The 27,369-nt window shown below is 36.0% G+C and overlaps 2 protein-coding genes and 1 non-coding gene across 6 annotated transcripts in view; 2 read left to right on the top strand and 1 right to left on the bottom strand.

The window, feature by feature from the left end:
* Positions 1 to 14,591, bottom strand: part of dhrsx (dehydrogenase/reductase (SDR family) X-linked) — a 37,747-nt gene extending 23,156 nt beyond the window's left edge. For 2 of the 4 annotated variants that reach the window (XM_042716437.1, XM_042716438.1), the window contains exons 1-3: positions 7,548 to 7,702; positions 5,905 to 6,012; positions 4,380 to 4,448 (exon numbers count right to left, since the gene is read on the bottom strand). In XM_042716437.1, coding sequence (XP_042572371.1) covers positions 4,380 to 4,448; positions 5,905 to 6,012; positions 7,548 to 7,650 — 280 coding nt within the window. In that variant the 5' untranslated portion in view covers positions 7,651 to 7,702. Of the gene's footprint in view, positions 1 to 4,379; positions 4,449 to 5,904; positions 6,013 to 7,547; positions 7,703 to 8,514; positions 8,632 to 14,092 lie in introns of those variants that run through there. The other 2 variants (XM_042716440.1, XM_042716439.1) reach the window with 2 other exon arrangements.
* An 894-nt stretch (positions 14,592 to 15,485) lies between these two features.
* Positions 15,486 to 27,292, top strand: cd99 (CD99 molecule). Its single transcript, XM_042716436.1, has 15 exons — positions 15,486 to 15,554; positions 15,697 to 15,761; positions 18,480 to 18,518; positions 18,754 to 18,804; positions 18,922 to 18,951; positions 19,497 to 19,538; positions 19,899 to 19,919; positions 20,362 to 20,394; positions 20,698 to 20,745; positions 21,145 to 21,225; positions 21,413 to 21,448; positions 21,578 to 21,601; positions 25,395 to 25,499; positions 26,085 to 26,135; positions 26,354 to 27,292. Exons 2-15 carry the CDS (start codon positions 15,701 to 15,703, stop codon positions 26,380 to 26,382), a joined length of 651 nt encoding a protein of 216 aa, XP_042572370.1. The 5' UTR covers positions 15,486 to 15,554; positions 15,697 to 15,700; the 3' UTR covers positions 26,383 to 27,292.
* trnar-ucu lies at positions 25,833 to 25,924 on the top strand. The gene is given in 2 exon segments: positions 25,833 to 25,869; positions 25,889 to 25,924. It is a non-coding gene; the product is annotated as a tRNA-Arg (tRNA).
* Positions 27,293 to 27,369: the final 77 nt, after the last annotated feature.

Genomic DNA, 27,369 nt, shown 5'->3' with positions numbered 1-27,369 from the left:
CAGAGTGAATGAATCCATAATGCGTTGACAGAGTGTATTGCCGCCTGCCATGGCTCAGCTCTGCACGTCTGCCTTGTGTTGTCAGGGCAAGAGAGAAGAGAGCGGATCAGTGTGGGACGAGTGTGTCTGCCAGCAGTTTTCTGCCCTGAATCAGTCACTCAGCTCTATCTGTCTAAGACGGACACTATCTCTGGAGCTGCAGAGTAAAGGGTCAACGTGACCCCATGATGAGCTTGGCCAGTGCCATTTTGGGTGGTTCAATTCAACTAAGCTTGGGTACATTCAAAGCTATCAAAATTCAATTCACTTAGGGGCTACACAGTAAACATTTTTTTCCTGGTGCCCAAATTAAGATTGGTATACTGCCGTTCAAAAGTTTAGGGTCAGTAAGGAAGGTCTTTTATGCTCACACTAAGGCTACATTTCCTATATTTGATATAAATAACTGTCCAGTCTTCAGTTTCACATGATCCTTAATCATTCTAATACAGCCTACTGGTTTGCTACTCAAGACTTGAAAACAGTGCTGTTTCATATTCATTGTGGAAATTTGATACAGGTTTTTCCCCACAGCATTCTTTGATGAACAGAAAGTTAAAAAGAACAGCATTTATTTGAAATAGAAAATTTAAACATTTGACCAATTAACTTCATCCTTGTTGAATAAAAGTACTCTTTTCTTTAAAAGAACAACATTTTTTGAACAGCAGTATATCATTTTTAGTATTTTATGTGCCAGGAATGACATACAGTTATGCAAAGCATTAGGCGTGTTTATAATATTAAACCTGTTCTAACTAATGCTTCCACAACCATCACAAGTCATTCTCATTAGAAATATGTACTTGTGGTGACGTTTCTGCGACACTGATACCTTACTGCACATTTTGCGGCAGTTTCAAAGTGAAATGCATGTTCAATACATGACCATGGCCACATTTTTATTCCGTTGGTATGTTGGCTGAAATGTCCAGAGAGTGTCACTAATTGTGTAGGAAGTACTCCCTAAACCAAATGAAACCTACCTGATAGTGTTAACGAAGGCGAAAGTGATATAAAAACTCATTCACTGGTGCAACCGTGCTACTTTACTTTTTTTAATATGCTGGTTTTAACCGTTTTTTCAAACCGTAGTACCATGGAATTCATACAGGAGCTCTTCACTATTGCATGAGCTACCGGGCAAATCTACAGAGTTAGTAAACTGACACGTATGTCATGCTAACGACAAAAGTAATAAAAAAAAAATTAATTTTGAAATTTGGCAGCATGTTAAAATTGTTTTGAAGTTATAGGGCCAGATTTACTATAAGCTTGCGCCAGCGCAAACCCTCATTTGCCACTGAAATGAAATGAATCAGGCAACGCGATTTAGGACTTTTAAGATTAGCGTTCGTCAATTCATTTGTATTTGCGGCATTATTTAATGCCCTAAAAAAGCATGCCTTGAAGCAGTTGGTAATTTGCACTGCTTTTGGTAGATTGTGCTGGTCATTATGGAAATTAGATGTTGCGTCTGTGTTCAACTAAATTTTTATTACTGTAACATTGCCTATAACTTCACACTCATAGCAGCATGATAAACAAAACTATTACTCAGACTTCTTATAAATTATGCATGCTTAGTGAGCAATACAATAATAATTTCAACTAATGCTGCAAGTTAGTGAAAAACACAGGATATGTTGTTGTTAAAGGAGTCATCGGATGCTACATGCAACATGCATGCAAGTTGTTTGAACTGAAATGTGTGTTGGTAGTGTGTGTACACAACCGACCTTTTTAATCTCATTAAATGATTTCCCCTTTCTGAAATCGAGCCGATCTCAGATGCCTGTCTTTGTGACATCACACAGACAGGCCCCTCCCACGGTAGTTTGATTGACAGTATTGTTTCAGCACAGTTTTGACTGCTGTCTTACCTTAGACCCGCCCTGAGTGAGCTGTCATCAGTCCACCATTGTTTCACCGCCAGAGCAGGGGTAGACAAGAATGTCTCCTAATTGATTGAGGTGTTCTGTTGTTGGATGTAATAATGAACATAGCAGTTGTCATTTACTCCCAACATCAGAGCCGCTGAAGAAGCAGTGGATTACCTTTGTTTCTGAAGGGTATGCGCCACCAAACTACTTAAATGCGTTTATCTTCGCACAAATCATTCGTGATCCAGCTTCACCTCCAGAAGAAGTGAGTTTTTTAATGAATCTTTGCAAATCGCCTTTTCTATTAATGTGCTAGTTAGCGAGTTTTACGACGAATGTAAAATTCATTGTGCTGTAGACAGAGCTGTTTTTGACATTACCATTGAGAAATTTTAACAAAACTATGTTAGACTTTTCATTAAGACCCTATAGAATCATATCAACTTGTGGAAAATGGTCATCTGATGACCCCTTTAACAGTGACAGATTTAAACTGTGGTAACAATAACCGCAGTCTTGATTACTTTTCAATTTATTGTGAATCCCTAGGTAAATGTCATTCAGTTCATTTGAGTTCCATTTAGTTTAATTCCTAATAATGGATGTCAGCATGTGTCATAAAGATGCTTGTGTTCAAAGTTTTTGGCAAGTCATGTCACTCGGCGGCCATCTTTGAAACACCTCTCGGGCATGCAAGTGCAGCACCAATCAATGGGGAAACAACAAATTCTCCCAAACTGTTCACAAAGCTTACGATTAAATTTCATCTTTTAAATCACCAATGAAATCTGACAACAACTGTGTCATAAATGTTGTTTCTTTTGCTGAAATAGTGTTACAAAAAGCTTATTTCTCAGGCTAGATCCGCCCATCTCGGCGCACGTCTCAGGACGCTGACTGTTTCTATAGCAACCAGGACTTCTAACGGCAGCTGCAGTGATGTGCTGACTTTACTGATTAGCGATTGGCTCCTTCAATCAGAAGGTGGGGCTTCCTGCGATTGAGCGGCCATATTAAGCATTGCATTTTTCCCCGTTCAAAACTATACGAGTGACATCTTGGATGTTCTATAGGCTAGTCTCTGTTGTGTTGAAGCAACACAAATCTGGCAATCTTAGTGTAATTCACTGTTATTCAAAAGTGAACCGAGTGATTATCCCCCGGTTTCACTGACAAGGCTTAAGCCTAGTCCCAGACTAAAATGTAAGTCTAAGCTGTTTCAATTGAAAGAAACTTGCACTGACTGATCTTGAAACATGTCAGTGCCCTTGTTTTTTATTTTGATATATATCAGTAATGTTTTTAAGGCACGTTTATAAAAATTACTTAAATGTCCTAATTGAACTATGGCCTAATCCTGGCTTAGTCTAAGCCCTGTCTGTGAAACCAGGCCTAAATGACATTTAAGTAAACATTTTCAAGTGTGAACTCTTTGACCCCACCAATTGTTTTTAAAGCAGCATCATCCTGGAACAGCATTCTTTATTATTAACCAGCCACGGCAACATTTAGACTGTCCAATTACACAGCAGTAAACATCTTGAATAAGACGGCTGCTTGACTTTAAAGTTCCTTTACAGCAGTCTGAGCCCATTTTAATTACACGTCTTATCTTTGTCAGCTCAGTCTATCTTGTTTTCCTAAAACACCTCCTCCATTTAACTGGATGTGATGTCTAACCCTCATTAGGTGATTGTAGCCGTATAAAGAGCGATCATGTGTCATTATTAGACCAGCTTAAAGAAGTACAGTGACAGATCATGCAGAGCAAAGAGCCCCACATACACGCACACAAAAAGACCTCTAGCCAGGCCTTTGCTTGTTTTGAAAGACTCATTTCTTGTTAGCACATCCGTCATTTTCGCAGCATCATTCCCCCACCCCGAACCAAGACCAATTTCAAAACTGGTATTTAAGGTTATGGTTTTAGACAAACTGACCCTAGATGAGGGCAGAAGGACAGCTTCCCTCCAGTGCTTTATTTCTCAACTTCAATAGCTCTATGATGAAAGCTAGAAGTGAAAACCGACGGGCCTGTTCTCGCCTAGCAGTTAAAAATCCACGTGGGGGAGGGGTGGATACCGCAGGGAAGTGAGCGTGCCTTCATCCGAACTGCGGCTCTCAATATCCCATCTGCATTACAATGAGGTTATGGTTCTTCAGCGAACACAATCATCAAACATCTCTCTCTTGGTATTCTTCTGCTTGCTCTCACACATTCTTCCAGTAAACACACCAATCCAAACATGGCAAGAAAAATTATCTTGTTTAGCTGCAAATTAAGTAGCATCAGGTCATTGCGGAGTAAATCATCACCTCCAGGAGACCATAAAGGTCAGGATCGCCGATGGAGGAGGGTACGTGATGCTTGAGAACTTACAGAGCCTTTCTTACACAACCGACAACTTAAAACCCCCAGGCTCTTCAAAGATTTAACTTGAATTGAATGAATTTTACCTTTTCCCTGATTTAAATCTTCTCGAATCTTCTTCACTGCTGCCAGACCCTCCTGTTCTTCATTCCCAGCTGAAGAAGAGAAAAAAAAAGATAGAAAAGAACCATATTAAGCATACTAATTGATCTCACACTCTCATTCATATATATATATATATATGGTGTGTTCCACACGTCAGCTCTCGTCCGGCTCACATCAACATGTTGAATTGGCATCGGAGCCTTCGGCACAAGTGAGAACTCTGATTGGATGTTCAGTTTATCGAACAAGTCAGTGCCCAGGAATTAAAGTGAAAGTGATGAAACCGAGTAAATGCATGCAGCACAGATAAAGCGCTGTTCTAATGTTACTGTATTTGATCTTACCCAAGCATTCCGATAGGCGAATATTTTCATCACAGGAGCCACTTAAAATTAAGAAAGTTATCAACATAACTATTATTCAAAATGGTAGGCAAGCGCTGCTTTGTTTACGTTTTGTAAATCTGCGTATATCTTGTATATCCTCGTTTCCATTTCTCCCTTTTAATGACAAATATATAATACTGATAGCTGCTAATATAGACAGATATTTCCTCTCACGCAGGTGCAAAACAGACAGGTGTTAGTTTGCAGTCGGCTGTAGTCTGTGCGGTGTGTTTAAGTGCCGATTTTGGTCCAGCCGCTGTCAACGCGAGGCGACAACACCGTCGGCTTTCGTCGCCTCTAGTTCTTCTAATTACTGAATGCACCTTCAATCAAATTCTTAAAAAAAAATTTTTCAAGGAAAAAGACTCACTTTATATATAAATTTGTATATAACATGGATGTTTCAGGGCAAATTATCAGAAAAATAAGGTATTTTTAATGCAGTATTACAAGGTAGCATATTACCATTTTAAGTCTTAATATAAGTAACGTACTGTAAAGGTACTAATGAACAACATTTAGGAGTAGGTGATGTACAAAAAATATCTTTGAGGATAGGCTCCTTCCCCAATGACAAACAATTTTACCATTTTTTTCTGACAGTTTATCAACAAAGATGGAAAGGTTTACCTCAGGTTTCAAGCAGCAATTGCACAACAATTTTAGCACACAAACTTTTACCAACAGGCTTTAACCAAAAAATAAAGTGTCTGGAAAAAAAACAAAAAAACAATTCTGTCAAGTTCTCTTCCAACACATACAGTACCCTAAGAAACCTGTCCTGCGTTTGAATGAACATGTGAGGAGAGTTACTCTTGCATAAGCCCTTCTTATTGCCTTTTATGTGACACCATACTTCATGAGAGAGCTCTTATTGATAATGCAAACTGACAGGCAGAAAAAAAAAGGAGGGAAACATTGGGTTGGTGCTCCGTTAGCACCAGTCATACTTATAACTGACTGTACGTGGTATGAAAATTTTTCAAAATCAATCACAAGTACCAGAAAAGCAAATAAAAGGCTACAGTACTACAAGAACTGATCTGTAAACTGGAGTCAAGACACCAAAGAAATGGATTTGGTTCAATGATTTGTAATCAGGTATGAGATGATACTATACCAATGACCACATGCATGTCCAGGCTGGCAAGATGTCTGGAAATCTCATATCCCATTCCTCTGGTTCCCCCTGTAACTATGGCAACCTTTCCATTCTGCTTGGGCAAATCTGGGCAAGACAGGAAATTATGAAAAAAAAAATTACAAAGTTGTTGTTTTTTTTAGTGTGTTTGTGTGTGTTTTTTTTTATCTAAAAAAGATGTTTTACACTGACACAAACTGTCTTTGTTTGGGACATCCCTCTTTGAGTGTTCTTGGATGTACTGTGGTCTCAGGGATGATTAAATGTAGAAACTGCATCCTACACTGATGTACTGGGAACAGCATGACCTGTTTTTGTCATTAAGCCTACTAATGATGCTATGACTTCACTCTGTTGCTTTATGGGTACTTATTAGTATCAATAATGAAGAAAAACAAGTGCACTTGTACATTTAAGCAGAAAAATTATAACAATCATCACTAATAAGCAGTGTTACCTTTGTTGCCATTTCCATGTTGAAATGTCCAGTTAAAATTAGTTAACTGCAAAGCTTACATTTTTCAGACCATAGTCCAATAATGCAAATAAGTCTTAAAATCAGTGTTTCTTAATCATCTTTCTTTCTTTTTTTGTTTATAGCTAATCCGGTCAGGCTTCAGAAGATTTAAATATTTCTGATACAAAAGACCATTGTGAGGATGGATTTGAGTCTAATCCTTTTGCTTTGTGCTGGGACATTGCCCTTTAACAGTGATTTAAATTTAAATAAAGAGCCGTCTAAAATTGCAATGGAACAATCTTAAGTAGAAACATGTGATAAGTTTGTGATAATGCATAAATCACTGAATCTCTGGCAACACTCTAAATCACCCAGAGTCTGCTATAAATTAAATTACATACTCTTTAATAAATGGGCATAAGTATGTAGACTACAATTTAATACATTTTTAAGACATTTAAAACAAATACATTATAAATGCAGTACATTTCTAACTATTTAAGTGAACATCAACATCAATTATATAATCAGTTTTAATTAAATGTATTATAAAGTGTCTTTATAAAAAGACCTCAGCTTTGGAGTAAATAGGTCAAAGGTTACAGTCGGCTATGTTTAGATAACAACTATTTCTTTTAGGTTTATGCATAATCACAGCCAAGTCAGCAGCCATAATATACAAACAACCGTTTCAATATCAAAAAGTATAAAGAAATGTAATGTAATAATTTGTAATAATGTAATAATGTAATAATAACTGTAATAATTTATCTCTAGTCTCTCATATATTTTACTGACTTTTATTTTATTTTATTTTATTTTTTACTCAGTGGAAAATAAATAACAGTCTCACTATCCTTTCATTGCACCTTTCACCATACAATAGAAGTGAACGGGGACTGATTTTGTGTTTATCGGGGGAAAAAAGAAAAAAGAAAATAATACTGGTTCGGAAGAACATGAAAGTGAGCAAATAAATGCAGAATTTTTATTGTTGAAAAACTGTCCCTTTAAGCGCACTTCTCACGAAGCGATTCTAAACGTTCCCAATCTGTTCCTGGCAGCTCCTAGCTACTGAATAACTGTTTGACAGCTGTTCGACAATAAAACAAGCGCCCTTCAGATCACTACAAAGCCCGCGTGACCATAAAAAACCTCTAACCTGGCAGGGTGAAGGATCTGTTGAAAAGCTGGTATAGAAGAACTTTGACGCCGTCTAAGTAGAGTCTGATGAAGCCGAGGATACAAGGTAAAAGCCACCACATGTTTGGAAGATGACAGCGAGTGTCTCAGTATTTACGCTCCGTGTTGAAGTACAGCAGAATGTTATCAGCTGTTTGTTCGATAGTTCCGCTTTCTACGTCAATCACTGTAGACACACTTGAGAGTCTGGATGCAGAGTTACGGAGAGTTACCACTACCAAGAAATGGGGAAAAATGTAGCTGGTGAAGATTAACGTTACCAAAAAAAAAAAAAAGTGTGCAATCTATGGAAGCCCGTTTCCGCCTCACAGTTCTGTTTTTTTATTTTTTTCCATCGCAGTTCTGAGAAAACAGTCGGCAAGTTTATATCGCTGAATTTCTTTTTCCTCAAAACTGCGAGAAACAAAGTACGAATTGTTTTATAAAAAGATGCAATTGCCTTCTTATTTATTTTTTATTCTGTGGCAGAAACGGGCTCCATAAAGCGAATATTTCACCCAGAAAATCCAGTTAATACCAGTTCACCGTTAATTCAAGGATCAAGGTCCAGGTTTTTTTTTTTTTTTCAGTGGTGTCTGTGCAATAAAGTCGACAATATTGCAAAATATTGAGTATGACATGTATCTGTATAAGTTTCCTTTTTCTGTTGAACATAAAAGTGTTTTTTGATGAAGGTGGGTAACTAAACAGTGATGAATGTGTGTAAACAGTTGCTGGAACAACATAGAAAGTGAAAGTGGTGACATGTGGCCATGTATGACCCATACTTGGAAACTGTGCTCTGCATTTCACCCATCCAAGTGCATGCACACAGTAGTGAACACACACACACACACTGTGAACACACACCAGGAGCAGTGGGCAGTCATATTGCTGCAGCGCCCGGGGAACAGTTGGGGGTTCGGTTCCTTGCTCAAGGGTCTCACCTCAGTCTTGGTATTGAAGTTGGAAGCGAGAGCTGGTTATTCACTCCCCCCAGCAACAATCCCTGCCGGACCTGAGACTCGAACCCACAACCTTCGGGATACAAGTCCGACTCTATACTACGACACACAATGGGTACAAGAAACTGTTTGGTTACTCACATTCTTCAAAATATTGTGAAGAAATTCACAACTTGAGAGTGAGTGAATCATTACAAAATTTTTAATTTTTAGGTAAACTATCCCTTTAAGAGATACCCTGAATAAAAAGAGAGATTTTAGTGCCCAGTGCAGATTGAATAACTAGAGAGCTAGCCAACATAATGTAGATAGATGCCCTATAATAAAATTTTATGATAGGAAATAAGATAAAATTGTTAATTTTAACTGAACTGTTTTTATTTTTTATTTTTTTTATACAATATTTACTCAAAGTTCACAATTAACTATTTGCACTATTTTTAAATGTCACTAGGTGGAATAACCTTCCATAGAAAATAAAATGTCAGTTTAGATTTTATGATGACCTTAATCGGCCAGCTGGGTACAGTTATCAGCTGATACAGATTAAATATTGATAGACTGTTACATCAAAATTGCACATATGTTATGCAATGTTATTTTATGATGTATGATGCAAATGGATGATATAGGCTGTTCTGTATGAGTATGCTTTTGATCACGTTCGTTCCAGCCTATTTCCCCCTCTGTAAATTTCAGCTTATTTTATTTATTATTAATTGTTTTCCCCTACATTTTGTAAACTGTGGAGACCCTCAAATTTAGCAGTTTACTTTAGATCGGGGTGCCCAAACTCTGTCCTGGAGGGCCGGTGTCCTGGAGAGTTTATCTCTAACCCTAATCAAACACAACTGAACCAGCTAATCAAGCTCTTACTAGGCATGCTAGAAACTTCCCGGAAGGTGTGTTGAGGCAAGTTGGAGCTAAACTCTGGAGGATACCGGCCCTCCAGAACCGAGTTTGGGCACCCCTGCTTTAGATTCTTCTCTCAATAAGTAAAACTCCAGTACTGAGGACCCACCTACCTGAATGTTTTAGATGTCTCAGTAATTAAAACACCTGATTCAACTCATCAGCATTTTAATGTGTTTATTAACAAGACCTCTAAAACATTCTGGGAAAACTGGAGCTGGGATATAGATGCGTCAGATGTTCTTGTGCGACTGAATTACACAACACAAGATGTGCTTTTGGAACATTCTCAAATCTTGCTGGATAACAAGGATCATCAGGTTTTACTTGTGGAGATGCCAGATCACCAGCTTAAGTTCTTCTGTCAGTTACCAAGACATTTTGAAATTCATGTTCATTTTTCAGTTAAAATTGTCACTTGAATTGTTATGCTGATAATAACTTGTCATAAAAATACTTGTATTAGAGAAATGCAAGATAGAAGCATTTCCCTTATTAGTTTTCCCTGTATATGTTTGTGTGTGTGTATATATATATATATATATATATTTATTTATGATATTTATATGTTATGTTGTGTGTGTGTATATATATACTATATATATATATTTATATTTGTTTATTTGTGGTATATATTTATTTATATATATATTTATTTATAGTTTCACTATATTCTTGACAAGCGTTTTTTTTTATTTTTGGTTAGCAAACAGGCATTTATGTAACCTACTGTCATACAAGGGGGATATGTGCCATGAAAACCCCTCAAGAGAGAGAAACGCAAACCTGGAGCTCAGCTTTGGTGCAGTGACAGCAGGTTGTGGAGAATCCTTGATGTTTGACTAGTGCTATGTAAACAGACATTTTCTACTGGAAGTGCTCTCAGGCCTTATAAGTAGGGATTTTGTCTGAGAAAAGAGGATGAATGTTTTAGATTGTGGGAAACTGAGCACCAGACAATTCTTTCTAGTTTTGTTTATCATTTAAACATGAACATGTTACTGAATTTTTATAATGTTTGAGAATTCAGGGGGGAAAAAGGAAAATGTTGGACATGGGTCAAAGAGGCTGAGGTGTGACAAAATGACAACTTGGTTTTCCACATCGGCACTCAGGATTTATCCTCAAAGGTGAAATCAATGCCACTTCAAAAACTAATAATTATGTGCCATTGTGACCTGAGGAGCTTCTGTCTGCATGTTGCTTTATCCTTTCAGGGCCAGGGAGGCTTCCCCTGAGCATGTTCTGATACTGACCTGAATCCCTACTCGCACTCGTTCTTTCCAGAAGTGCTAAGCCTCCAGACAAACAAGCACTCACGCATAAACACGATCTTCTCTCTCCATCTTTTCCTCTTACTCGGGATGCTGGATAGCAAAACAGCTTTTGTATTTTCCCCTTCAGAGTTCGTTGTATCTACAGACTCCTTGTCAGAATGCATTCAGAACAACAGCACGTTTAACCTGGGAGCTCCAACCCTCCCCCATCTCTCACTCTACCGCTTCTTATTTTCTCTCTCTCTCTCCAGTTCCACTGTTCCAAGAACAGTTGTGTAATTTGTTACATATGCACACATGGAGTGTAGTTGGCATTCAGAGCATGAGGGAAAATTCTGTCATTATTTACTCACCCTCATGTCATCCAAACACAGTACTTTTGTTCATCTTCTTCCAAACACGAATTAAGAAATTAAGAGAGATTTCTGTCCCTCATTGGAAAGTCCTGGCAAACCAAAAATTAGTGGGTTTACGTTTTGTGAAGATCTATTATTGCTTTGATGACAAGATTTCATTTAGACTTTTATTTACATCTAAACAATGATACATTTTTTTTTTAACATCACATGATGTAAACACGGAAGCTCAATGATTCATATGGATTCATTTTACAATGCCTTTATGATTATTTTGAATCTTCTAAACTTTGGTTACATGGACTTTTAATGTAGGGACGGGAACCTCTCAGGTTTTAGTTCAAATATTGTCATTTGTGTTTTGAAGATTAACCAAAGTCTTACGGTTTCAGAACCACATAAGAGTGAGTAAATAATGATAGAATTTCCATATTTTACTTACATTAATAATGTAATTAATCAATATGGCATTAGGACTTATTCAATGTCACCTCTCAGCTTCATACTGTTGACAGTGGTTTTAAGGCATGAATATATAAATGTTACAATTTAATAATATATAATTTATTTTTCTGTCCTCAACACAATCATTGCAAAATATGCACTATATGTACAGTATGTCTGTGTTGTATTATTTGTTTAAAAGAGTTATATGATTGAGCTGTGGTCATTTTGTAAAGAATACAATGATACAAGAACCATTTTTGTTATATATATATATATATATACAAAAATGTATAGAATTACACATTATATATAAATATTATTAGCAAATAGATCAATATGCATGCCAATACAAGTTTAGTTAAAGAATTTATATCATTCTATTATCTCTCTCTTGCACAAACACACAAATAATATACACCTAGAAACATTACTGTTTTTATTATCATTATAAGTTTTTTTGTTTTTAATTAAACTCTATAGGAATAAGACATCTTCAACAAGCACAATGAAATCTGGGTTGACTACAACCTATCTGCCCTCTATTTGTCCTTCAGATAGGAAATGTAAGCGCTTCAATGGGTTCTGTCGTCATAGCACTTCATTGTCACTGATCTGGGTCTAGCGGTTCTTTCTCAAGATCACTTGCATAGGTGGCCCAGGTTCGAGGGCAATTTGGCAGCCGGACGCGCTCATGATGCGCTATGGTGACTGTGCTGACACTTGAGATTCCTCTCACGTTCAGAGCGGAGTATTTAATCGGTGAGTCACAATGCTAGTAGCGTGAAATTGTAGCCGTTTTGCAAAAGAAGAAATAGATAAATATAGCCTATATATATATCCTACTCTAAACAATGGAAACGATAACGCATAATCAAATCTTTGCCGATTTATGGAACATCTATAGGCAATACATTGGTGAATGAAAACAAAAAGAACAAATAAAAAGACATAAAGCTGTAGCAATGAGTTCTCCCTGAATCTCTCCATAACTAATGGCTGAAAGCATGAACCAAATTCCAAACGCTCTCACATCTTAAGCGCACAACAGGCGAACCACAGTTTTATATTGCAGGGAGTTTATTGTGTATACCCAACTAGTAGCCTATATAGTTTTATGTCTCTGTATTTTCACATTATATTTAATATTACTAATAACTGAACTTAAATGGGCCTTTCTGGCTAGTTACATATATAAAATCAATTCTAACTTTACATAAATGTTACCTGGTGACATACAGGTACGAGTATCCAATTGTAAATAAGCTCTAACTGAAAAGCATAACAATTAACCACTGAGAGTTACGAGTTTCAGAAATCCTGGGTTTGGAGGGATTGAAGTTTAGCTCTATAATTCCTGTCAAACTCACCTGAACTAAAGTAATCACTGTCTTCAGGATTAGTAAAATAATTCAGGTAGGTAAACTTGGACAACCTTGAAACAACTGAAATACAATAATCTGTGAATAGTTGATATAAAATATAAAGAAATTGATGGAAAAACTGCATTCAATTTTTCTGCCACTTACAATGGAATATTCGCTGTAACTGTTGCAATGGGATAAGTGTTCCTGTGGCTCAGTGGTAGAGCGTTAGCAGCGCAAAAGGTTGTGGGTTCGATTCCCAGGGAACACATGTTAAGTAAAAAATGTTAGCCTGAATGCCTGTAAGTCGCTTTGGATAAAAGCGTCTGCTAAATGCATAAATGTAAATGTAATGAAAATAAGTACTAGTACATAAGTACTAATTGAATAGACAGCCCTATAATAGTGACTAATATGGAATATAAATACTATTTATGGAATAGTTACTACTGGAAATTGAAAAATACACTTGTTAGTATAGGATTACTCGTTAGTAATTATACATACATCCTGAAAATAATATAATAACAAAATATGCTTTTAATTTATATGAATAAATGTTAAATAGGCTTGCCATAGGTTTCCATAAAACTTCCAGTGCGATTAACTGGTATAAGATATTTGCTTTAGTGTATCTGACAGCAGAAAAATGAGACATCCATAAACTGTACACCATAATCAGGCGGCAGTCAGATGATGCCATGCTTAGAAACCACTGACAGCCCTAGATATCATATCTCAACTTTTATTGTTAATTTTCGCTCATATATCGTCTTGTTCTCTGTTGTCTTTTTGGGAAGGTGAATTGAAGGGAATTGAATTTATGAAATGTGATACAGTATTGCATATAAACTTAATGAGCCAAACAAGTTCTTTTATCATTAATGGCAGCAAAGAGTCCACTAAATTTAATTTAAACGAGAATAAGGTGTTGTTCCATTTTTGAGTCCCCGATTTCAAATTCAAATTAGTTTAAAAAGCTCAAAATTGGACATATGGAATGATTTGAATTTGTATGCGTCTACATTAACAGGTGGAAGGAAAGCAGATATTTTCACTGGTTACTGACAGCCAGTGAAGCGCAACACGTTAGTGGAAAACGACACCCCAATTAATGTCAGTATATTAAAACAAAAATACCGAATCAGTGCTGTCCACTCTTAATTCTCATTCCAGGAGTTTATCAGGTTAGTAACAGGGCACTTACCAGAGTCACCTTTTGCTCCCTTGTTGATCAGTGCCAAAGCTTGGACACCCGGTGCATGTCTTAAAGACGCATCCAATAATTTCAATCAAATTCCGTGATCACAATCCACATCTCGACATATATACCATAATATCACGTACAAAATGAGCAGGATCGCAAAAATAAACAGTGCAACCAGTATTGCTTTGGTGACTGGGGATATTAAAGACTGCATGACACCGGCGAGCTGGAGAAAGCAGACACCTTGAGCGCAATGAAGATGGATACACGTTCAGGCGCCAGCTGCGTCCGATCCGGTCCGTGTCTGCATTGGTGCGTGCCGAGTGGGGAACCTAGAGTGAAACGCGTGGGCTCTTCAAAATCATGACACGCGAAAGAGCGCTGCCATCCACTGGTGATCTCTCACACCATTTGCGCAAGGGGGCACGATACTCTGAGGTCCCTTCAGGATACCCATTATCCAACACTGCTTGTTCAAAAGATAGATTAAATAAATTAAATCATAAATGATAAGAATGTTAATGTGAAATGTGAATGGTCTTCGAAAAAGGAAAGAAAAAGAAAAGGGAAAAAATAAATAGCTCTTCGGATGGAATTAGGTTGCGTTACAAAGTGCTTTAAAAAAAATCGCAAACCTTAGGTTCTGAAATGAGTAGATGCTCTTGGTATTAGGGTTTTGTCCAACAAATGAGGTGTCCTTGAATTATATTGTAACCAGATCCGCTGACAAAGATGACAATGGGTTGTGTTTTATTTAATTCCAACTGTGCAAGTCAAGTCATGTATCCGATAATGGTGATTCTCAGTGAGTCAGATCAGAAATATTTACCATAATCAAATTCACATCCTGTAGAGCTGCTTGCACGCTTCTATTGTTGCAACGCGTTCGTTTAACACTAGATGGCGTAAGAAACCAGTCTATTTGCTGTCTGCTAGGGGGCGCTATTGCCATGCCAACACTAATGCCAAAAAATGTTAAACTTAGAAACGCATCCAAAACTGGCACGCGCATATTCAGTGATTTTTGAGCAGGAAAAAAATTCAAATAAAAAACTTAAACCTAATCTTAAACCCCAATGGTACTGTTAATCTATTACAAGTAAACACGCTGTTTGTACAAAATGCTGTGGCAGACATCACATAAACTAGATGTGATACAACGTCACCTTCAGCAGATTATTGGTTTTACCTAAAGATTTCTCTCCACCGTGTATCAGATATAAGAGTTATATATTTTCCTTTGTAAAGCCTATATGAAGAATGTTTTTTTTTTTTAATAATTCATCCACTACATAAGCCGCTAAGCCTGTTCTAACGAGTTCAAAAAAGCGCACGCAGGTAGGGCGTGGCGAGGCGCGTCTTTTTCCTGCACAGTGTTTTTGAATCATCACTCTTTGATTAGACTTTACAGACCAGCCGCACTGAGGAGCAGCATTGGGCCACGCTCGGATCACTCAGAGGGGGGGGTAAACTGAACTTAGTTACTGCTCAACTTTTACCTTCGAAATACTTGTAGCCTAGTTGTTGGCTTCAAGGCTAGTAAAGTCTTATGCGAATTATTGAAATTGCGCTAAATTTGTTTTAAACCTGATATATTTTCACAGCAAGATGACTTCATACACGTGGATTTTACTTATTCTGGCAAGTCTTGTGGCAACAAGAGCGCAAGGTATGGTTTCCTATCTAAACTGTTGACGTTTTGTTTTGGTAACAGCGCTTGTAATTTGTAGCACTGGGAAGTATATCGTGTCCAAAATAACGCAACAAATACGCAGGAGTCATACCGTGCTCTGTATGAACGATATAAACGCTCGTTTCAGTTGCTCGTAAATAAGCTGTAACTGAAGCGATGAATTAAACATGTTTGCCCACCGACGGTTATTTACCGTTTTGTATTGCGGAAAAAGTTGAACGTTTGAAAGACCAAAAAACTTTGGTTTGGTGCATTGGTTTGACTCTTTGAAATGAAATCTTTCCACATACAAGCTGCATGACTCACCAACCCAAGGGAAGAATGGCAAGAGAGTTGTAGCAGCAAGCGTGTTTGTTTCTGTAACATGGTATTGGTAACATCACGTAATCCCTTACGAAAATTAACCATGGTTTTACTACAAATAAAACCATGTTAACCACAGATTAACCATTGTTTTGCTACACTAACAATAGGTTTAACCATGGTATTTATATAAAACTGTGGTTATACGATTGGTAACCAATACCAAAAAAAAACATGGTTACTACACTTTTATTACAATAAAACCATGGTTATTTTCATAAGGGATATTTTTAAAAGCATGATGAAAAGTTATGACATACAAATAAAGCAGAGTTGAAACTGAGATTAGTGATCCTTCCACGTATTCCCAGCTCCCTTTGCTTTTATTCACAACTTAAAATATGGACTTTACATGTTAATATGCATAAGTTAGCTGTTATTGTTATTAGATCCCCCCCCCCAATTATAATTATAAAACAAACCTTCAATAGTATACTGTCTTTGCCTGTTGTTTGAGGCTTTTGTTCAATTTGAAATATTGTAAATCTTACATTAACAATGTATGATGCAAGCAGTTGCACGGGTGGCATGTTATAATTTTACACTGTTCAATATTTAGTGTTTTTTGCAGGTGTATCAGTGAGTGACAATAAATCATTTTGGCAGACGCTACCACAACATTGTTAATGAACCAATGATAACAACTTTCTCATTGTTTGGTATCGATGCTAGCTTGGGAAGCAACTCAAATCTCACGTTAGACTTTGAAGGTCACAGAAAAATTGTTTTTTTTTCAGAAACATCAAATTTGGTCTGCATTATCAGCTGTTAAGTTGCCTTGAACAGTGCGCTAATAAAACTTGATCACATGACTTTCTGTGTTCCTGCATTGAGTCTCAAAGTAAACCACAGCTTCTTGTTTTTTTACTGAATGGCACATTGATGTTTTGGCACGATGTGATATTAGATTCTTCTTGCTGGTTTAGGGTTTTGATGTCGAGAAATGTTCAGAGAGCAGCACGGCAGGCATAGTGTACAGGCCAGAACAAAATCAGACACACCCAAATTTTAATTTGAATATTTTAGTAATACTTGCATCACTCAAGTTTGCCCGAATCTTTTGTTTTTCCCAAAATCTTAATGTAGTACTTCTCAAATATTTTTTTTTTATGCAGTGCAAGACGATTGCATAAACAATGCACCCAGATAAAAGGATCACTCTGGTTTCAGCTGTGACTCAACCACGAGTCATCATCATGGGTTTTGCGTAGACCATAATGAAAACAGTCCATTGCCCTGGCAACGTAAGCCACAGGATGCGGCCTCTGCCAGGGTGTTTCGTGTGGCAGGCACACAGTCGCACGCTTAACATCACGTGTGTCGCGTGTAGTGTACATCTGAAATCATATATGTTTCATATTTTTATGGTAAAAATAATTTTACATACAATTTTGCTTTATGTCACTTCAAGGGTTGGGAGGGTTTGGTCACAATGGGAATCTAATACGACACACAATAGATACATACAGTGTATAGCTGGGTGGGGTTTCCGTGTGAAAGACAACTGTCAAATTCCAATCATTTAGCCTAGTCAAGACTTTCACCTTCTGAGAACTAGACTGGTTTATTTTGAGATTATTTTGAGTCTGCCTATTTGGGGCTCATGCAGTAGTAACTTTGCAAAAGGAAAAGCACTAGATGCTGTCTTGTTACTTACTTAGAACACTTCAAAATTAGCTGCAATGCTAATAGCCTTTATATTTGGAAATGATTTCGAGAAAACAATTACTTTCAGTGTCATTTGAGTCGCTTCACTTGAGTTCGATTTGCATCCTTTATTTGGGTTTTGTACTGTGGTGTGGAGCCACATGTAAATTGCATAATTCAGCTCAAATCATGCTAATTGATTTGCATTTGATCAAATTAACAATTTGGATTGCTAATGAACTAGTTCATAAATTAATCAGTCAAATTCCATTAGGCATTTATGGGAAGTTTATTGTAATGAATATTTTACATACTGGCTGTATTTGGAGTGTGACTCTGATTGCTTAGATATGCATAAATTTGCTGCTTGCAGTGGAAATATTGGCCTTAGTAAATCCAACGAGTGCTTTTGAAGTGGTTGGATGCATTCTGTATTGTAAAGGTTTTTTTTTTCTTTTCTTTTTTTTAGTTTTTATAGGACACAGACTGGAAATTTGTATATGCCTGTTTTCTAGACATGCACAGTTTTGATTTAGTTAAATAAGATTAGATTTAAACTTGAGTTTTGATTAGGGTTAAACTGGCCATAAAACTAATAGAGAAATGCAAATATATATATATATATATATATATATATATATATATATATATATATATATATAAAAAAAAACTGTTTTCTTGCAGATTTTGACCTCAGTGATGCTTTTGATGATGTTGTCAAGCGTAAGTAAAGAAGACTTTCTATTTAATTTATGTGGTCCTCTCTTTATGTTGATGGTCTACTTATTGATATTTAATGTTTATATATAAATAAATATTATATATTTAAATGTAAATAAAAGTTTGCAAGCATATGTGGAACACCATGCTCCCAACCTTTATTCTGTGTATACTGTTCTAGTGTATCACTATTTATATTGTTGTTTCAAACAATTAACAATATTATTATGATCTTAAGCCACTCCGAAGCCAACAGTGAAACCAGCCCCACCGAAAAACCCAGATTCAGGTAACCTTTAACATTATGCTCAAACATAATTTAGTTGCTATTGTTGTATTGATTGAGTTAGGCACATGGAAGTATATGCAAAGACTTATTTAATATGGTTTTGTCTTGCTCTTGTAGGATTGGATATTTTAGATGCCTTCGATTTTGGTAAGACTGTTTGGGCTTAGAAATATTAACAAAAAGTGAATATTCAAAATAAACTTTGGTCATGTTAGTCTTTAATTTTTATCACACTTTTGTGGTTTTCTTTATTAGGGCCTGCTGAATATATGATGATCAGTACATTGATTAAACTCATTGTTTATTCATGTCCTCATTTGTTTATGTATTTTCATTTGAAATGTCCTTTATAAGATTTCACTCTTCCCTCTGTAACATGATGGACATTTTGTAGCACTGCATGGCAAAATGAACACCACCTTTGGATATTTTAAGTGTTTTTAATTTAATTTTGTAATTACTCAAAAAAAAAAAAAAGTAATGGTTTTGTGGAGAAAAATGACTAATTAAATTCTGCAGCTGCATGCATTTGAATTTCTTTAAATTGCAGTTCAGTAAATTCCTATGTTATGTAATTTGAAATTCCACCATGCATTGTGTTTCAGTTTAATAAATAAACTTGAATTACCCTAAATTCAAAATGAAAAAATAAAAATAAAAAAAACTTTATGACCATTGTTTGTTGTACAAAGACCCTAAAAAACCTGATGTCGTTCCCCCCAAATCAGAAGATGGTAAGAGAACATTATACTGAGGTGTTTATGTAATTATGTGTAAAGTTTGTGGGTTACACTTTTATTTTAAGGTTCCCTTATTGTAGTGTTATCGTATATTAATTAAAGTAATGGTAATTAGCAACATGTATTAGTGTTAATGTTTAGGGTCAGTTAAAAGTTAGTACGTGTAACAAGGACACTGTTTAATGAAATGCTACCAGATCATATAGTAATGTTTAAGTGATCCAAAGTGCATTTATTTGGAGGTTTTTATTGAGCTCATTTAAGGTAATTTATTGACATGTTTTGTCTTATTTGTAAATACATGCTTTAATACAACAGATGTACTGCATTGTTCCTTTTTTATTTTATTTGCAGATAAAAAGAAACCATCTGAAGGTAAAATATACATATGCATACACGCAGTGGAGGTGGAAAGTAACGAATTACATTTACTCACGTTACTGTAATTGAGTAGCTTTTTTGTGTAGCTCTACATTTTAAAGTAATTTTCCAGACTGTAATTTTACTTTTACTTTAAGTATATTTTATTTGAAGTATTGTACTAAAACACATTAATTACTGAGTAAAAACAATTTTTAAATTTTAAACAAGCTACTTTTTACTTTTACTTGACTAGATTTTTAGACTTGTACTTAAGTAAAATTTCATTAATGTAATGGTAATTTTACTTGAGTAGAATATTTTCATACTCTTTCCACCTCTGCATTACACGTGACTGTAAGTCAGGTAGTTTCTACTTCAAATCAGGTGTTACTTTGTTTTTGTACAGTAATCAAGCTACAAATGTAAAAAAATAACATGATGTTTTCATTCTCAGGTGAATTCGATCTGTCTGATGCATTTGGTCCAGGTAAAAATGAGTGTTTTTGCATTTTCTCAGGAACTTTCAGACTGTGTGTAGTGTGCAGTTTTGTTTTGTTTTGTTTTGTTTTGTTTGCTTTCTTTTAGAAAAAAATAAAATAGATATTGGGTATTAATGTGTTTCATTAAATAGTTATGTATTTATGTAAGCTACAGTTAGCTGTTATTTCATGGCTATTACCAGTGCTATTAGTTTTCCTGTTTTTCTTGTTTTAAAGGATATTTAGAATTATTTGAAATACTAACAGATTATCCCATAAGTATTCTTTCTATTTTTCCCCACTCTTTCCAGATACTGAGCCCAAAAAGCCTGTGGTCCCACCCAAAGAGAGAGGAACTGGTATGTTTCTGCCAACATCTGTTTGTTAGGGTCTTGTAATGGTGTAATTTTTGGGTTATTTTTACTATGTTTATTAGGAGTGCACATTGTCTATTTTTAATAATAATGCCTGACTTCATTTATATGAAAAATTCATTTATTGCAATGTTTTTTTTAAGTTGTTTACAATCAGGCCACCAAAATACAATGTAATTTGATCTTAACTGTAAATGTAATGACAAATAAAATCTTACTTGGATATACAACTGCCCACTGATCTACCACTTTAATTCATATTGAGCAAAACACAAGTAGAGCTACAATGTTGGCCTAATATCAGTTCACACATAGGCTTATCACCTGTTATTTTCCACCAGCAGACAGAGAGCGTGCATCAACTTTGCATTTATTTTTTATCAGGTGGTGGAAGTTTTGATGACAAAGACCTCTTTGAAGTGAATGAAGGGGGTGAATACAAGCCCGATGGAGGCCGGAGTGGAGGTTTGCAGCATTATTTTTCTTAGTTCTGGATTTTCTTAGGTTTCTCTGACTCAGATTTAGCCAATTTCAAGCCCTAAATGCAGTCACAATTACCTAAACCTGAAAGCATTTGTTATTAAATGTGTTTTCTATGAAGTACATCAGTGCTTTGAATGAATCTGACTCTGGTTTTTGGTTTTGCTTTAAGGGCGAGGAGGAGAAATTCCTCAGAATAATGAAAATGGTATTTATTTCCTTACATTTATGGCAAATACTTGCAATTTGATGTGATAAATTTTCATTTTTATTTCATAGTCTCGAATAGTAAGATTTATTTTCATTTTTCCTGAAATTAATTTATGTTTCTCATTAGATGGAGCCTCTGATCAACCTCAAGGTAAATATTAAACATTCATTAATTTCATTCAAATTGTACTTAAGGTTTTGAGTCCATCTATCAGTGATTGTTTTGGAAAAACTGTCAGCCACAAAGTGAAGGTTGTTATGGATTTTACTTAAGGAGTCCACTGAAATAAATGAAAATGAGTGCCTCTGGGAAGTGTCTTTGTTTAGCTCTCACTCACTCTCTGTTCCTCACTTCACTTCGAGCTGTTTGTCCTTTCCGAAGCTTGGTTTACTTGCCAGTGTTGTCGTCTTTCCCAGTGGAGTTAGCATGATGTCCCCTGCTTCAGATTACTTCTTTAATCAAGAATGAGAAAGTTCATGAGTCTGACCACAAAGCTAAAATATTTTAGCCTACAGAGCAAGACCATGAAAACTGCACTAGTCTGATGACTAACTGTCACACAGTTCTTATATAAGAACAGGGCGGTTCAACTGACAAAAACAATTATTGTAGGCAGTACATGTTGAGGTTTTCCACTAGCAGATGCTTTCTGTGTTGGAACAGTTAAGTGGTTGGTGAACAGTCGTATGCTGTCGTTTTAGTATATTTAAAGACTGATTACTTTACCTGTTCATTCTGCCAGTGGTTGTGTCCTAAATCTCTGCTTCGATTGCCTGTTGTTGCAGATCTTCAGTGGCTCCAGATTATCAAGATGCTAGTCGATAATATACCAGAAGGCCTCAGTGCTTGGATTGCCCAGTTTAATCAAGTAGTAAAGCCCATGCTAGAGCAGTTACGAGGACTTCTGAATGTAACAGAGGAAAAAGCAGAGCTCTAACTATCCTGGATAGCAACCTTCTTTACTTGTATTGGGATTTGAAATGGTTTCACACATTGTTTACATGGTTTGAAAGTTATTGCTTGTAAGGCTGGGACTGCTGGTGCTTATGGTCTTTTATGGATGAGTTGCATGTTTGGTAATGATCAAGTGATTCGTGATTGTATTGATTTAGACATCTGGCAATGAGGAATTAATCTTATTGTATTCCTGACTGGTTTTACTGGTTTCTCTGTGTGTTGGTAAGGATTATAATAAGTCTATACACCTAGTGTTAAAATGTTTGGAGTTGGGAAGGTTTTTAAAAAGCATTTTGCAAAAAATTCAAAAAGACTACCGTACTTTTATTCTTCAATTAAATTGATCAAATATATAATACTGAATAATTTTAAGTTAAAATAATTTTGAATTGCAATATTTTACAACTGTTTTTACTGTATTTCTGAGGAAATAAATGCAGACATGGTAAGCATAAGAGATTTCTTTCATAAAACAATGAAAAACGTCTTTAAAAACTTTAACAACTCTTAGCAACTTACTGATATTATATATTTATATATAATAAAGCAGTAGGTGGAAGCCAAAGTATACAAATGAATGATGATCCTGGCTGGGAAATAAATATCAAAGCATTTGTTTTAAAAAGGGATTTCCCCGTCATCTTTTTCCTCAGGACATCCTTGTGACTACTGGTTATTACACTCCCCCACCATCCCCCCCCGCCCCCCGGCCCCCATTGTGTTTATACAATATAGATGTAAAAGGCACACTCTGAATTTTTGCCAATAGACATAACAGATTGACTGGTTTTGCATGGCATGTCTCAGATGAGGAATTTTACGGTACAGTAAATTAAACCCAAGGCCATGTTGAGCATTCCATTACTGCGCTTCCTTTTTCTCTGCTCATGGCTGCCATTTTATTTCCCATTTCTTGAGAATGAATGTTTGTGGCAGAAACATTGTCACACAGCAATTCTCTTTTGGCGAAAACTTGGTTTTAGACTTAGTTGACCTCGAAAATGTACCAGAAGATTGAAGTTGGCAAATGTTTGTCTGTGTGTGGGTCTCAACCAGAAGCTTAGCGCATGCAGGGATTACGCTGTCCCAAATCTCAAAGAGAGTCGAGGCGCTATAGGGATGTTTTTAACCCCAGACGCTTTGATGTTTAAGGTTAAAAGAGGCTGATTTATTACACAGACAATCTTAAAAATAAATCCTCATTATTGCCATCACTGGTTTCATGAGGAACCTTTAACATAGGTTATGTTCAGACTGCAGGCAAATAATTTTTTTTTTTCTTAAATATTTTCGAACAGACTGTCTGCACTGTTAATTGCAAGTGATCAAATCAGATTTGTGTGTCCAGACGTAACCAACTTATCTGCATGGGTTGATTTGGTTATGACGCAGACGTACCCACATTTTTGATGAGGATTTCAAAACAGACATCTCGATCTCCAAATAAGTGTCTGTCAAGTCGCAGTTGCGAAACTGCTCTGTCACACAAGATAAAATCTGCGATGGAGGAGACTAGTATATATTGTATATACCATGCAGCATGTCACATTTTGAAATGCTATTTGAGGATTTGAGCATTTCAGACCACCTCCTTATATCTTTTGGGGTGGGGGGTCTAGACATTCAAAACCCATCTGAATATGCAAAAAAAATATATATTTTTTTTCTGACAGTCTGAATAAGCCCATAGAACCTTTCTGTTAATCAAAATGTTCTAGTGCCGCAACGTTCTTTAATATATATTTTTTTTCACACTATTGTTTATTGGGGAATCCAAAATGGTTATTCTGCTATATGGCATTGTTGTATAACCCCCTTTTGGAGCTTTTTTTTTTTTTTACCACACATGGCAGACATGTATTTTGAAGCACATGGTAGTTTGCATGTACTGTTGTTAATCTTTTGCATATATCCATGTTGGCTGGTTTTGTTTTCATGAAAGACTCCTTTTAACATTGGCATTCTTTGGTGTTTGTTCCTTATTTTTTTTATTTTTTTTTACTCAAGCTCACGATTTGTCTGGTTTCTTTTCCACAGAAGTAGCTGTTTTCTGTCACTCTTTGATTTCTTGAAAAACATTTAAGCAGCTTTTTTTGTATCTGTGATTCTTTTTAATAAAGTGAAATATGAGAATTCCCTCTGTTTGGCTCAACGGCTGTGACCTGTTCTGTTCTTTTAATTGTCAGCACATCTCGCTGTGTAAACACCATCAACAATGGCACAGTGAGAATGTACTGAGCATGTGTGAAGAACACTGGCCTGCCAGCTAATTAGCAGTTGCCTCTTATCTAGCTGCCTAAAGTTTAGGGAGACAAATCTGCATAGCTTCATATCTGAAATTATTGTGCAGTCATTAGTTTAGATCAGTAGTTTGCTTAGTCAGTTGACCGCCTCCTGCATGTGTGACGTGTCGTACACAAAAATAGTTTTGGCCGGCAACGCCCAGCATGTTTACACTGGATAACATGCCCCAGTGGTATCCCAGCAACTCATCAACTAAATTTCTAGTTTAGTAAATTGCACAATTTCAAATATGTAGTGACTCACTTTAGTATTATGAATCTCTTTCTGATCTATAGTAGGCTACAATTAAATCATTTCATTTAGTGACTGTATGATTTTAAATGAAGCAAAACCCTAAGTAAGTCTGTATGTGTGCTGTAAACTGTACTAGTTGCTATATCTGTTAAATTAAAAACAGGTCTAGTTGAAGAACAATATGTACAGTAACATTTGCCAAGTTTTCTGTGGAGAATAGGAAACAGCTGTTGCACCCCCTAGTGGCCAAAACTATTACCGTTTGCTTGCCATACTGTTATATTCCCATGTTACTGTAGTTTTGTTATCAAGCTCTAATTAGTAACTGATGAAGCCATTTATAAAAAATAAAAAAATAAAATAAAACCTAAAAAATGGCACACTCTTAAAGCATTTTAAAACCGGCCTTTGTCCTCTTTTATTGTGTGTTCTATCCCTTTAAATGTAGGAGACATGGCTGCCATCATCAGTTCTGTGGGTGTTGCTATCCTCGGTGCCGCCTCAAGTTACTTTGCCTACCAGAAAAAGAAACTGTGTTTCAAAGTACAAGGAGGTGAGTTTGGCACTTTTCTTCAGTGTATGAATCAGAATCTTCATATAAGAACTACCTTGGTTTGGATTTATAAAAGTTGCTTACTTTTTTGAGCAGTTCTGGTTGCAAAAACAAAACTCTTTAGACTTCAAACTTTTTTAATCTCAAAACATTTTTATCATTTGCTTCACACCTGTATATTAACACTTGTGGGAGCCACAGTACTTGGGTTATTCTGAAGAAGCTCAACTAACGCAGCAGCTTTTGTAGAGGAAGTGGGGGTTGGGCGTATGACGTGGCAAGCAGTTTAACTGCTTTGCTTGTATTACAAAAGCCCTCGGGCCCTCAACAGGTGGCTCTGTGGCGCAATGGATAGCGCATTGGACTTCTAAGCTACACTTAGAGAAGTGATTCAAAGGTTGTGGGTTCGAGTCCCACCAGAGTCGTGTTTTTTGAAAGAGTGTTAAAAAGAGGCTAACAGTACAATTAGTACGGTGTTGTCCAAGTATAAGTTATGTGAACATAAGACTTTAATAACAGGATTAATGAAAATGGCTTTAACAAAATTAAATCATGGGATAAGCTAAAAAGTACCTTTTCTTGTAGGGGAGGATCCAGAGAGTGGCAAAAACCGTGGTACTCAGTCTGATCCTCAAGGTAAGATGTTTTTTTTTTTTAATTATGTTTTAAGCTTAATGTGAATTTAAGAATGAAGTTCTGACACCATGTCCTATACAAAGTATTTATTTTTTTCAGCCTTCTCTCATAACATGGAGAGAAGTTTCTTTGACCAGTTTTATTTTATATGGATTTCATGTTTTCTGATACAAGTCTCTCCTAGTATATAACATCATTTGCTATTTTCTCTCCCAAAGTTCTCAGCAACCTGCTCCGATCATCGTAACTGCGTTGGATCTGCACACTGAAAGTATATATGCACACCGAGCATGTACAGCTATGGGGAGCCTAACCCTATGGGAAACATCTGTTACATGAAAGGCTGGTTTAAAATTAATGTTTTTAGAATACTAGTGTAAGTGTTTTTTTGTTTGGTTTTCTTTTTTTATATATTATTGGATTATCTAGGTTGTATTGACTCTAATCTTTATTTTGTTTAAGAATGTATTTTTTTTCTGTATTCAATCTTTTGTGTAACTAATTGTTCATCTTTAGAGGAGGTAGAGTCACTTTTTAAATGGCTTTTAGTGTTCTTTTAGTATTTCAGAAAGTGCCAATGTAAGATACTGCACTTACATGACAAATTGTTACTATTTTTGTAGAAATACAGCAAGTTGCAAAAGCCAGGGACTTGCTTTTGTAAAGCACAAGCTGTCTATATAGAGGTGAATGCATCAGTTAGGCTTTTGTTCATTCTTGCATTACTCTGAATTAGAAACTGCCTTTGTTCCAAATCAAACAGAAGACTATGAGGAAGAGGAGGATGAGGTTGCTGATGGGAATCTATGAGATGTGATGGCAAAATGTCAACTAAAATAAAAAGGAATGAGTTTAAAATTATAGGATGCCAACTCATTTCTGCGTCTTTTGCATTTTTTTAAATATTTAAATACATTTAAATTTGAATGGAATTCATAGACAAGGTAAAAAGACTCTTACTGTATTTATTATTGTAAATAGCCTACTGCTGAAGATGGATGAGTTTAAAATTACAAGTAACTTGCATTGAATGCGTGCAATGCACCTCTTTTACCATCCAGAGAAATTATGATCGATGATTTATTGTATGTATAACAGAGTGTCTAGTGTCTAAAATATGTTTTTCTGTTTCTTAACCAAATAAAGTCTTGTCTCCATTTCTGGATTAAGAATATTGTTCATTCTGAACGCAATGTGTTCTTTCATTCAGCGCAGCGCTTGTTTTCCTTCTTTC

The sequence above is a fragment of the Cyprinus carpio genome, chromosome B1 (assembly GCF_018340385.1).
Source record: "Cyprinus carpio isolate SPL01 chromosome B1, ASM1834038v1, whole genome shotgun sequence".
Lineage (NCBI taxonomy): Eukaryota > Metazoa > Chordata > Actinopteri > Cypriniformes > Cyprinidae > Cyprinus > Cyprinus carpio.
This window is presented reverse-complemented; position numbering and strand designations above follow the sequence as displayed.

Excerpts from the sequence above, each read along its gene's own strand:
- cd99 (XM_042716436.1), top strand. The coding sequence starts at position 15,701 with ATGACTTCATACACGTGGATTTTACTTATTCTGGCAAGTCTTGTGGCA. Across the intron at positions 15,762-18,479 it reads TGTGGCAACAAGAGCGCAAG|ATTTTGACCTCAGTGATGCT; the intron begins GTATGGTTTCCT and ends GTTTTCTTGCAG. Across the intron at positions 18,519-18,753 it reads TTTTGATGATGTTGTCAAGC|CCACTCCGAAGCCAACAGTG; the intron begins GTAAGTAAAGAA and ends TATGATCTTAAG.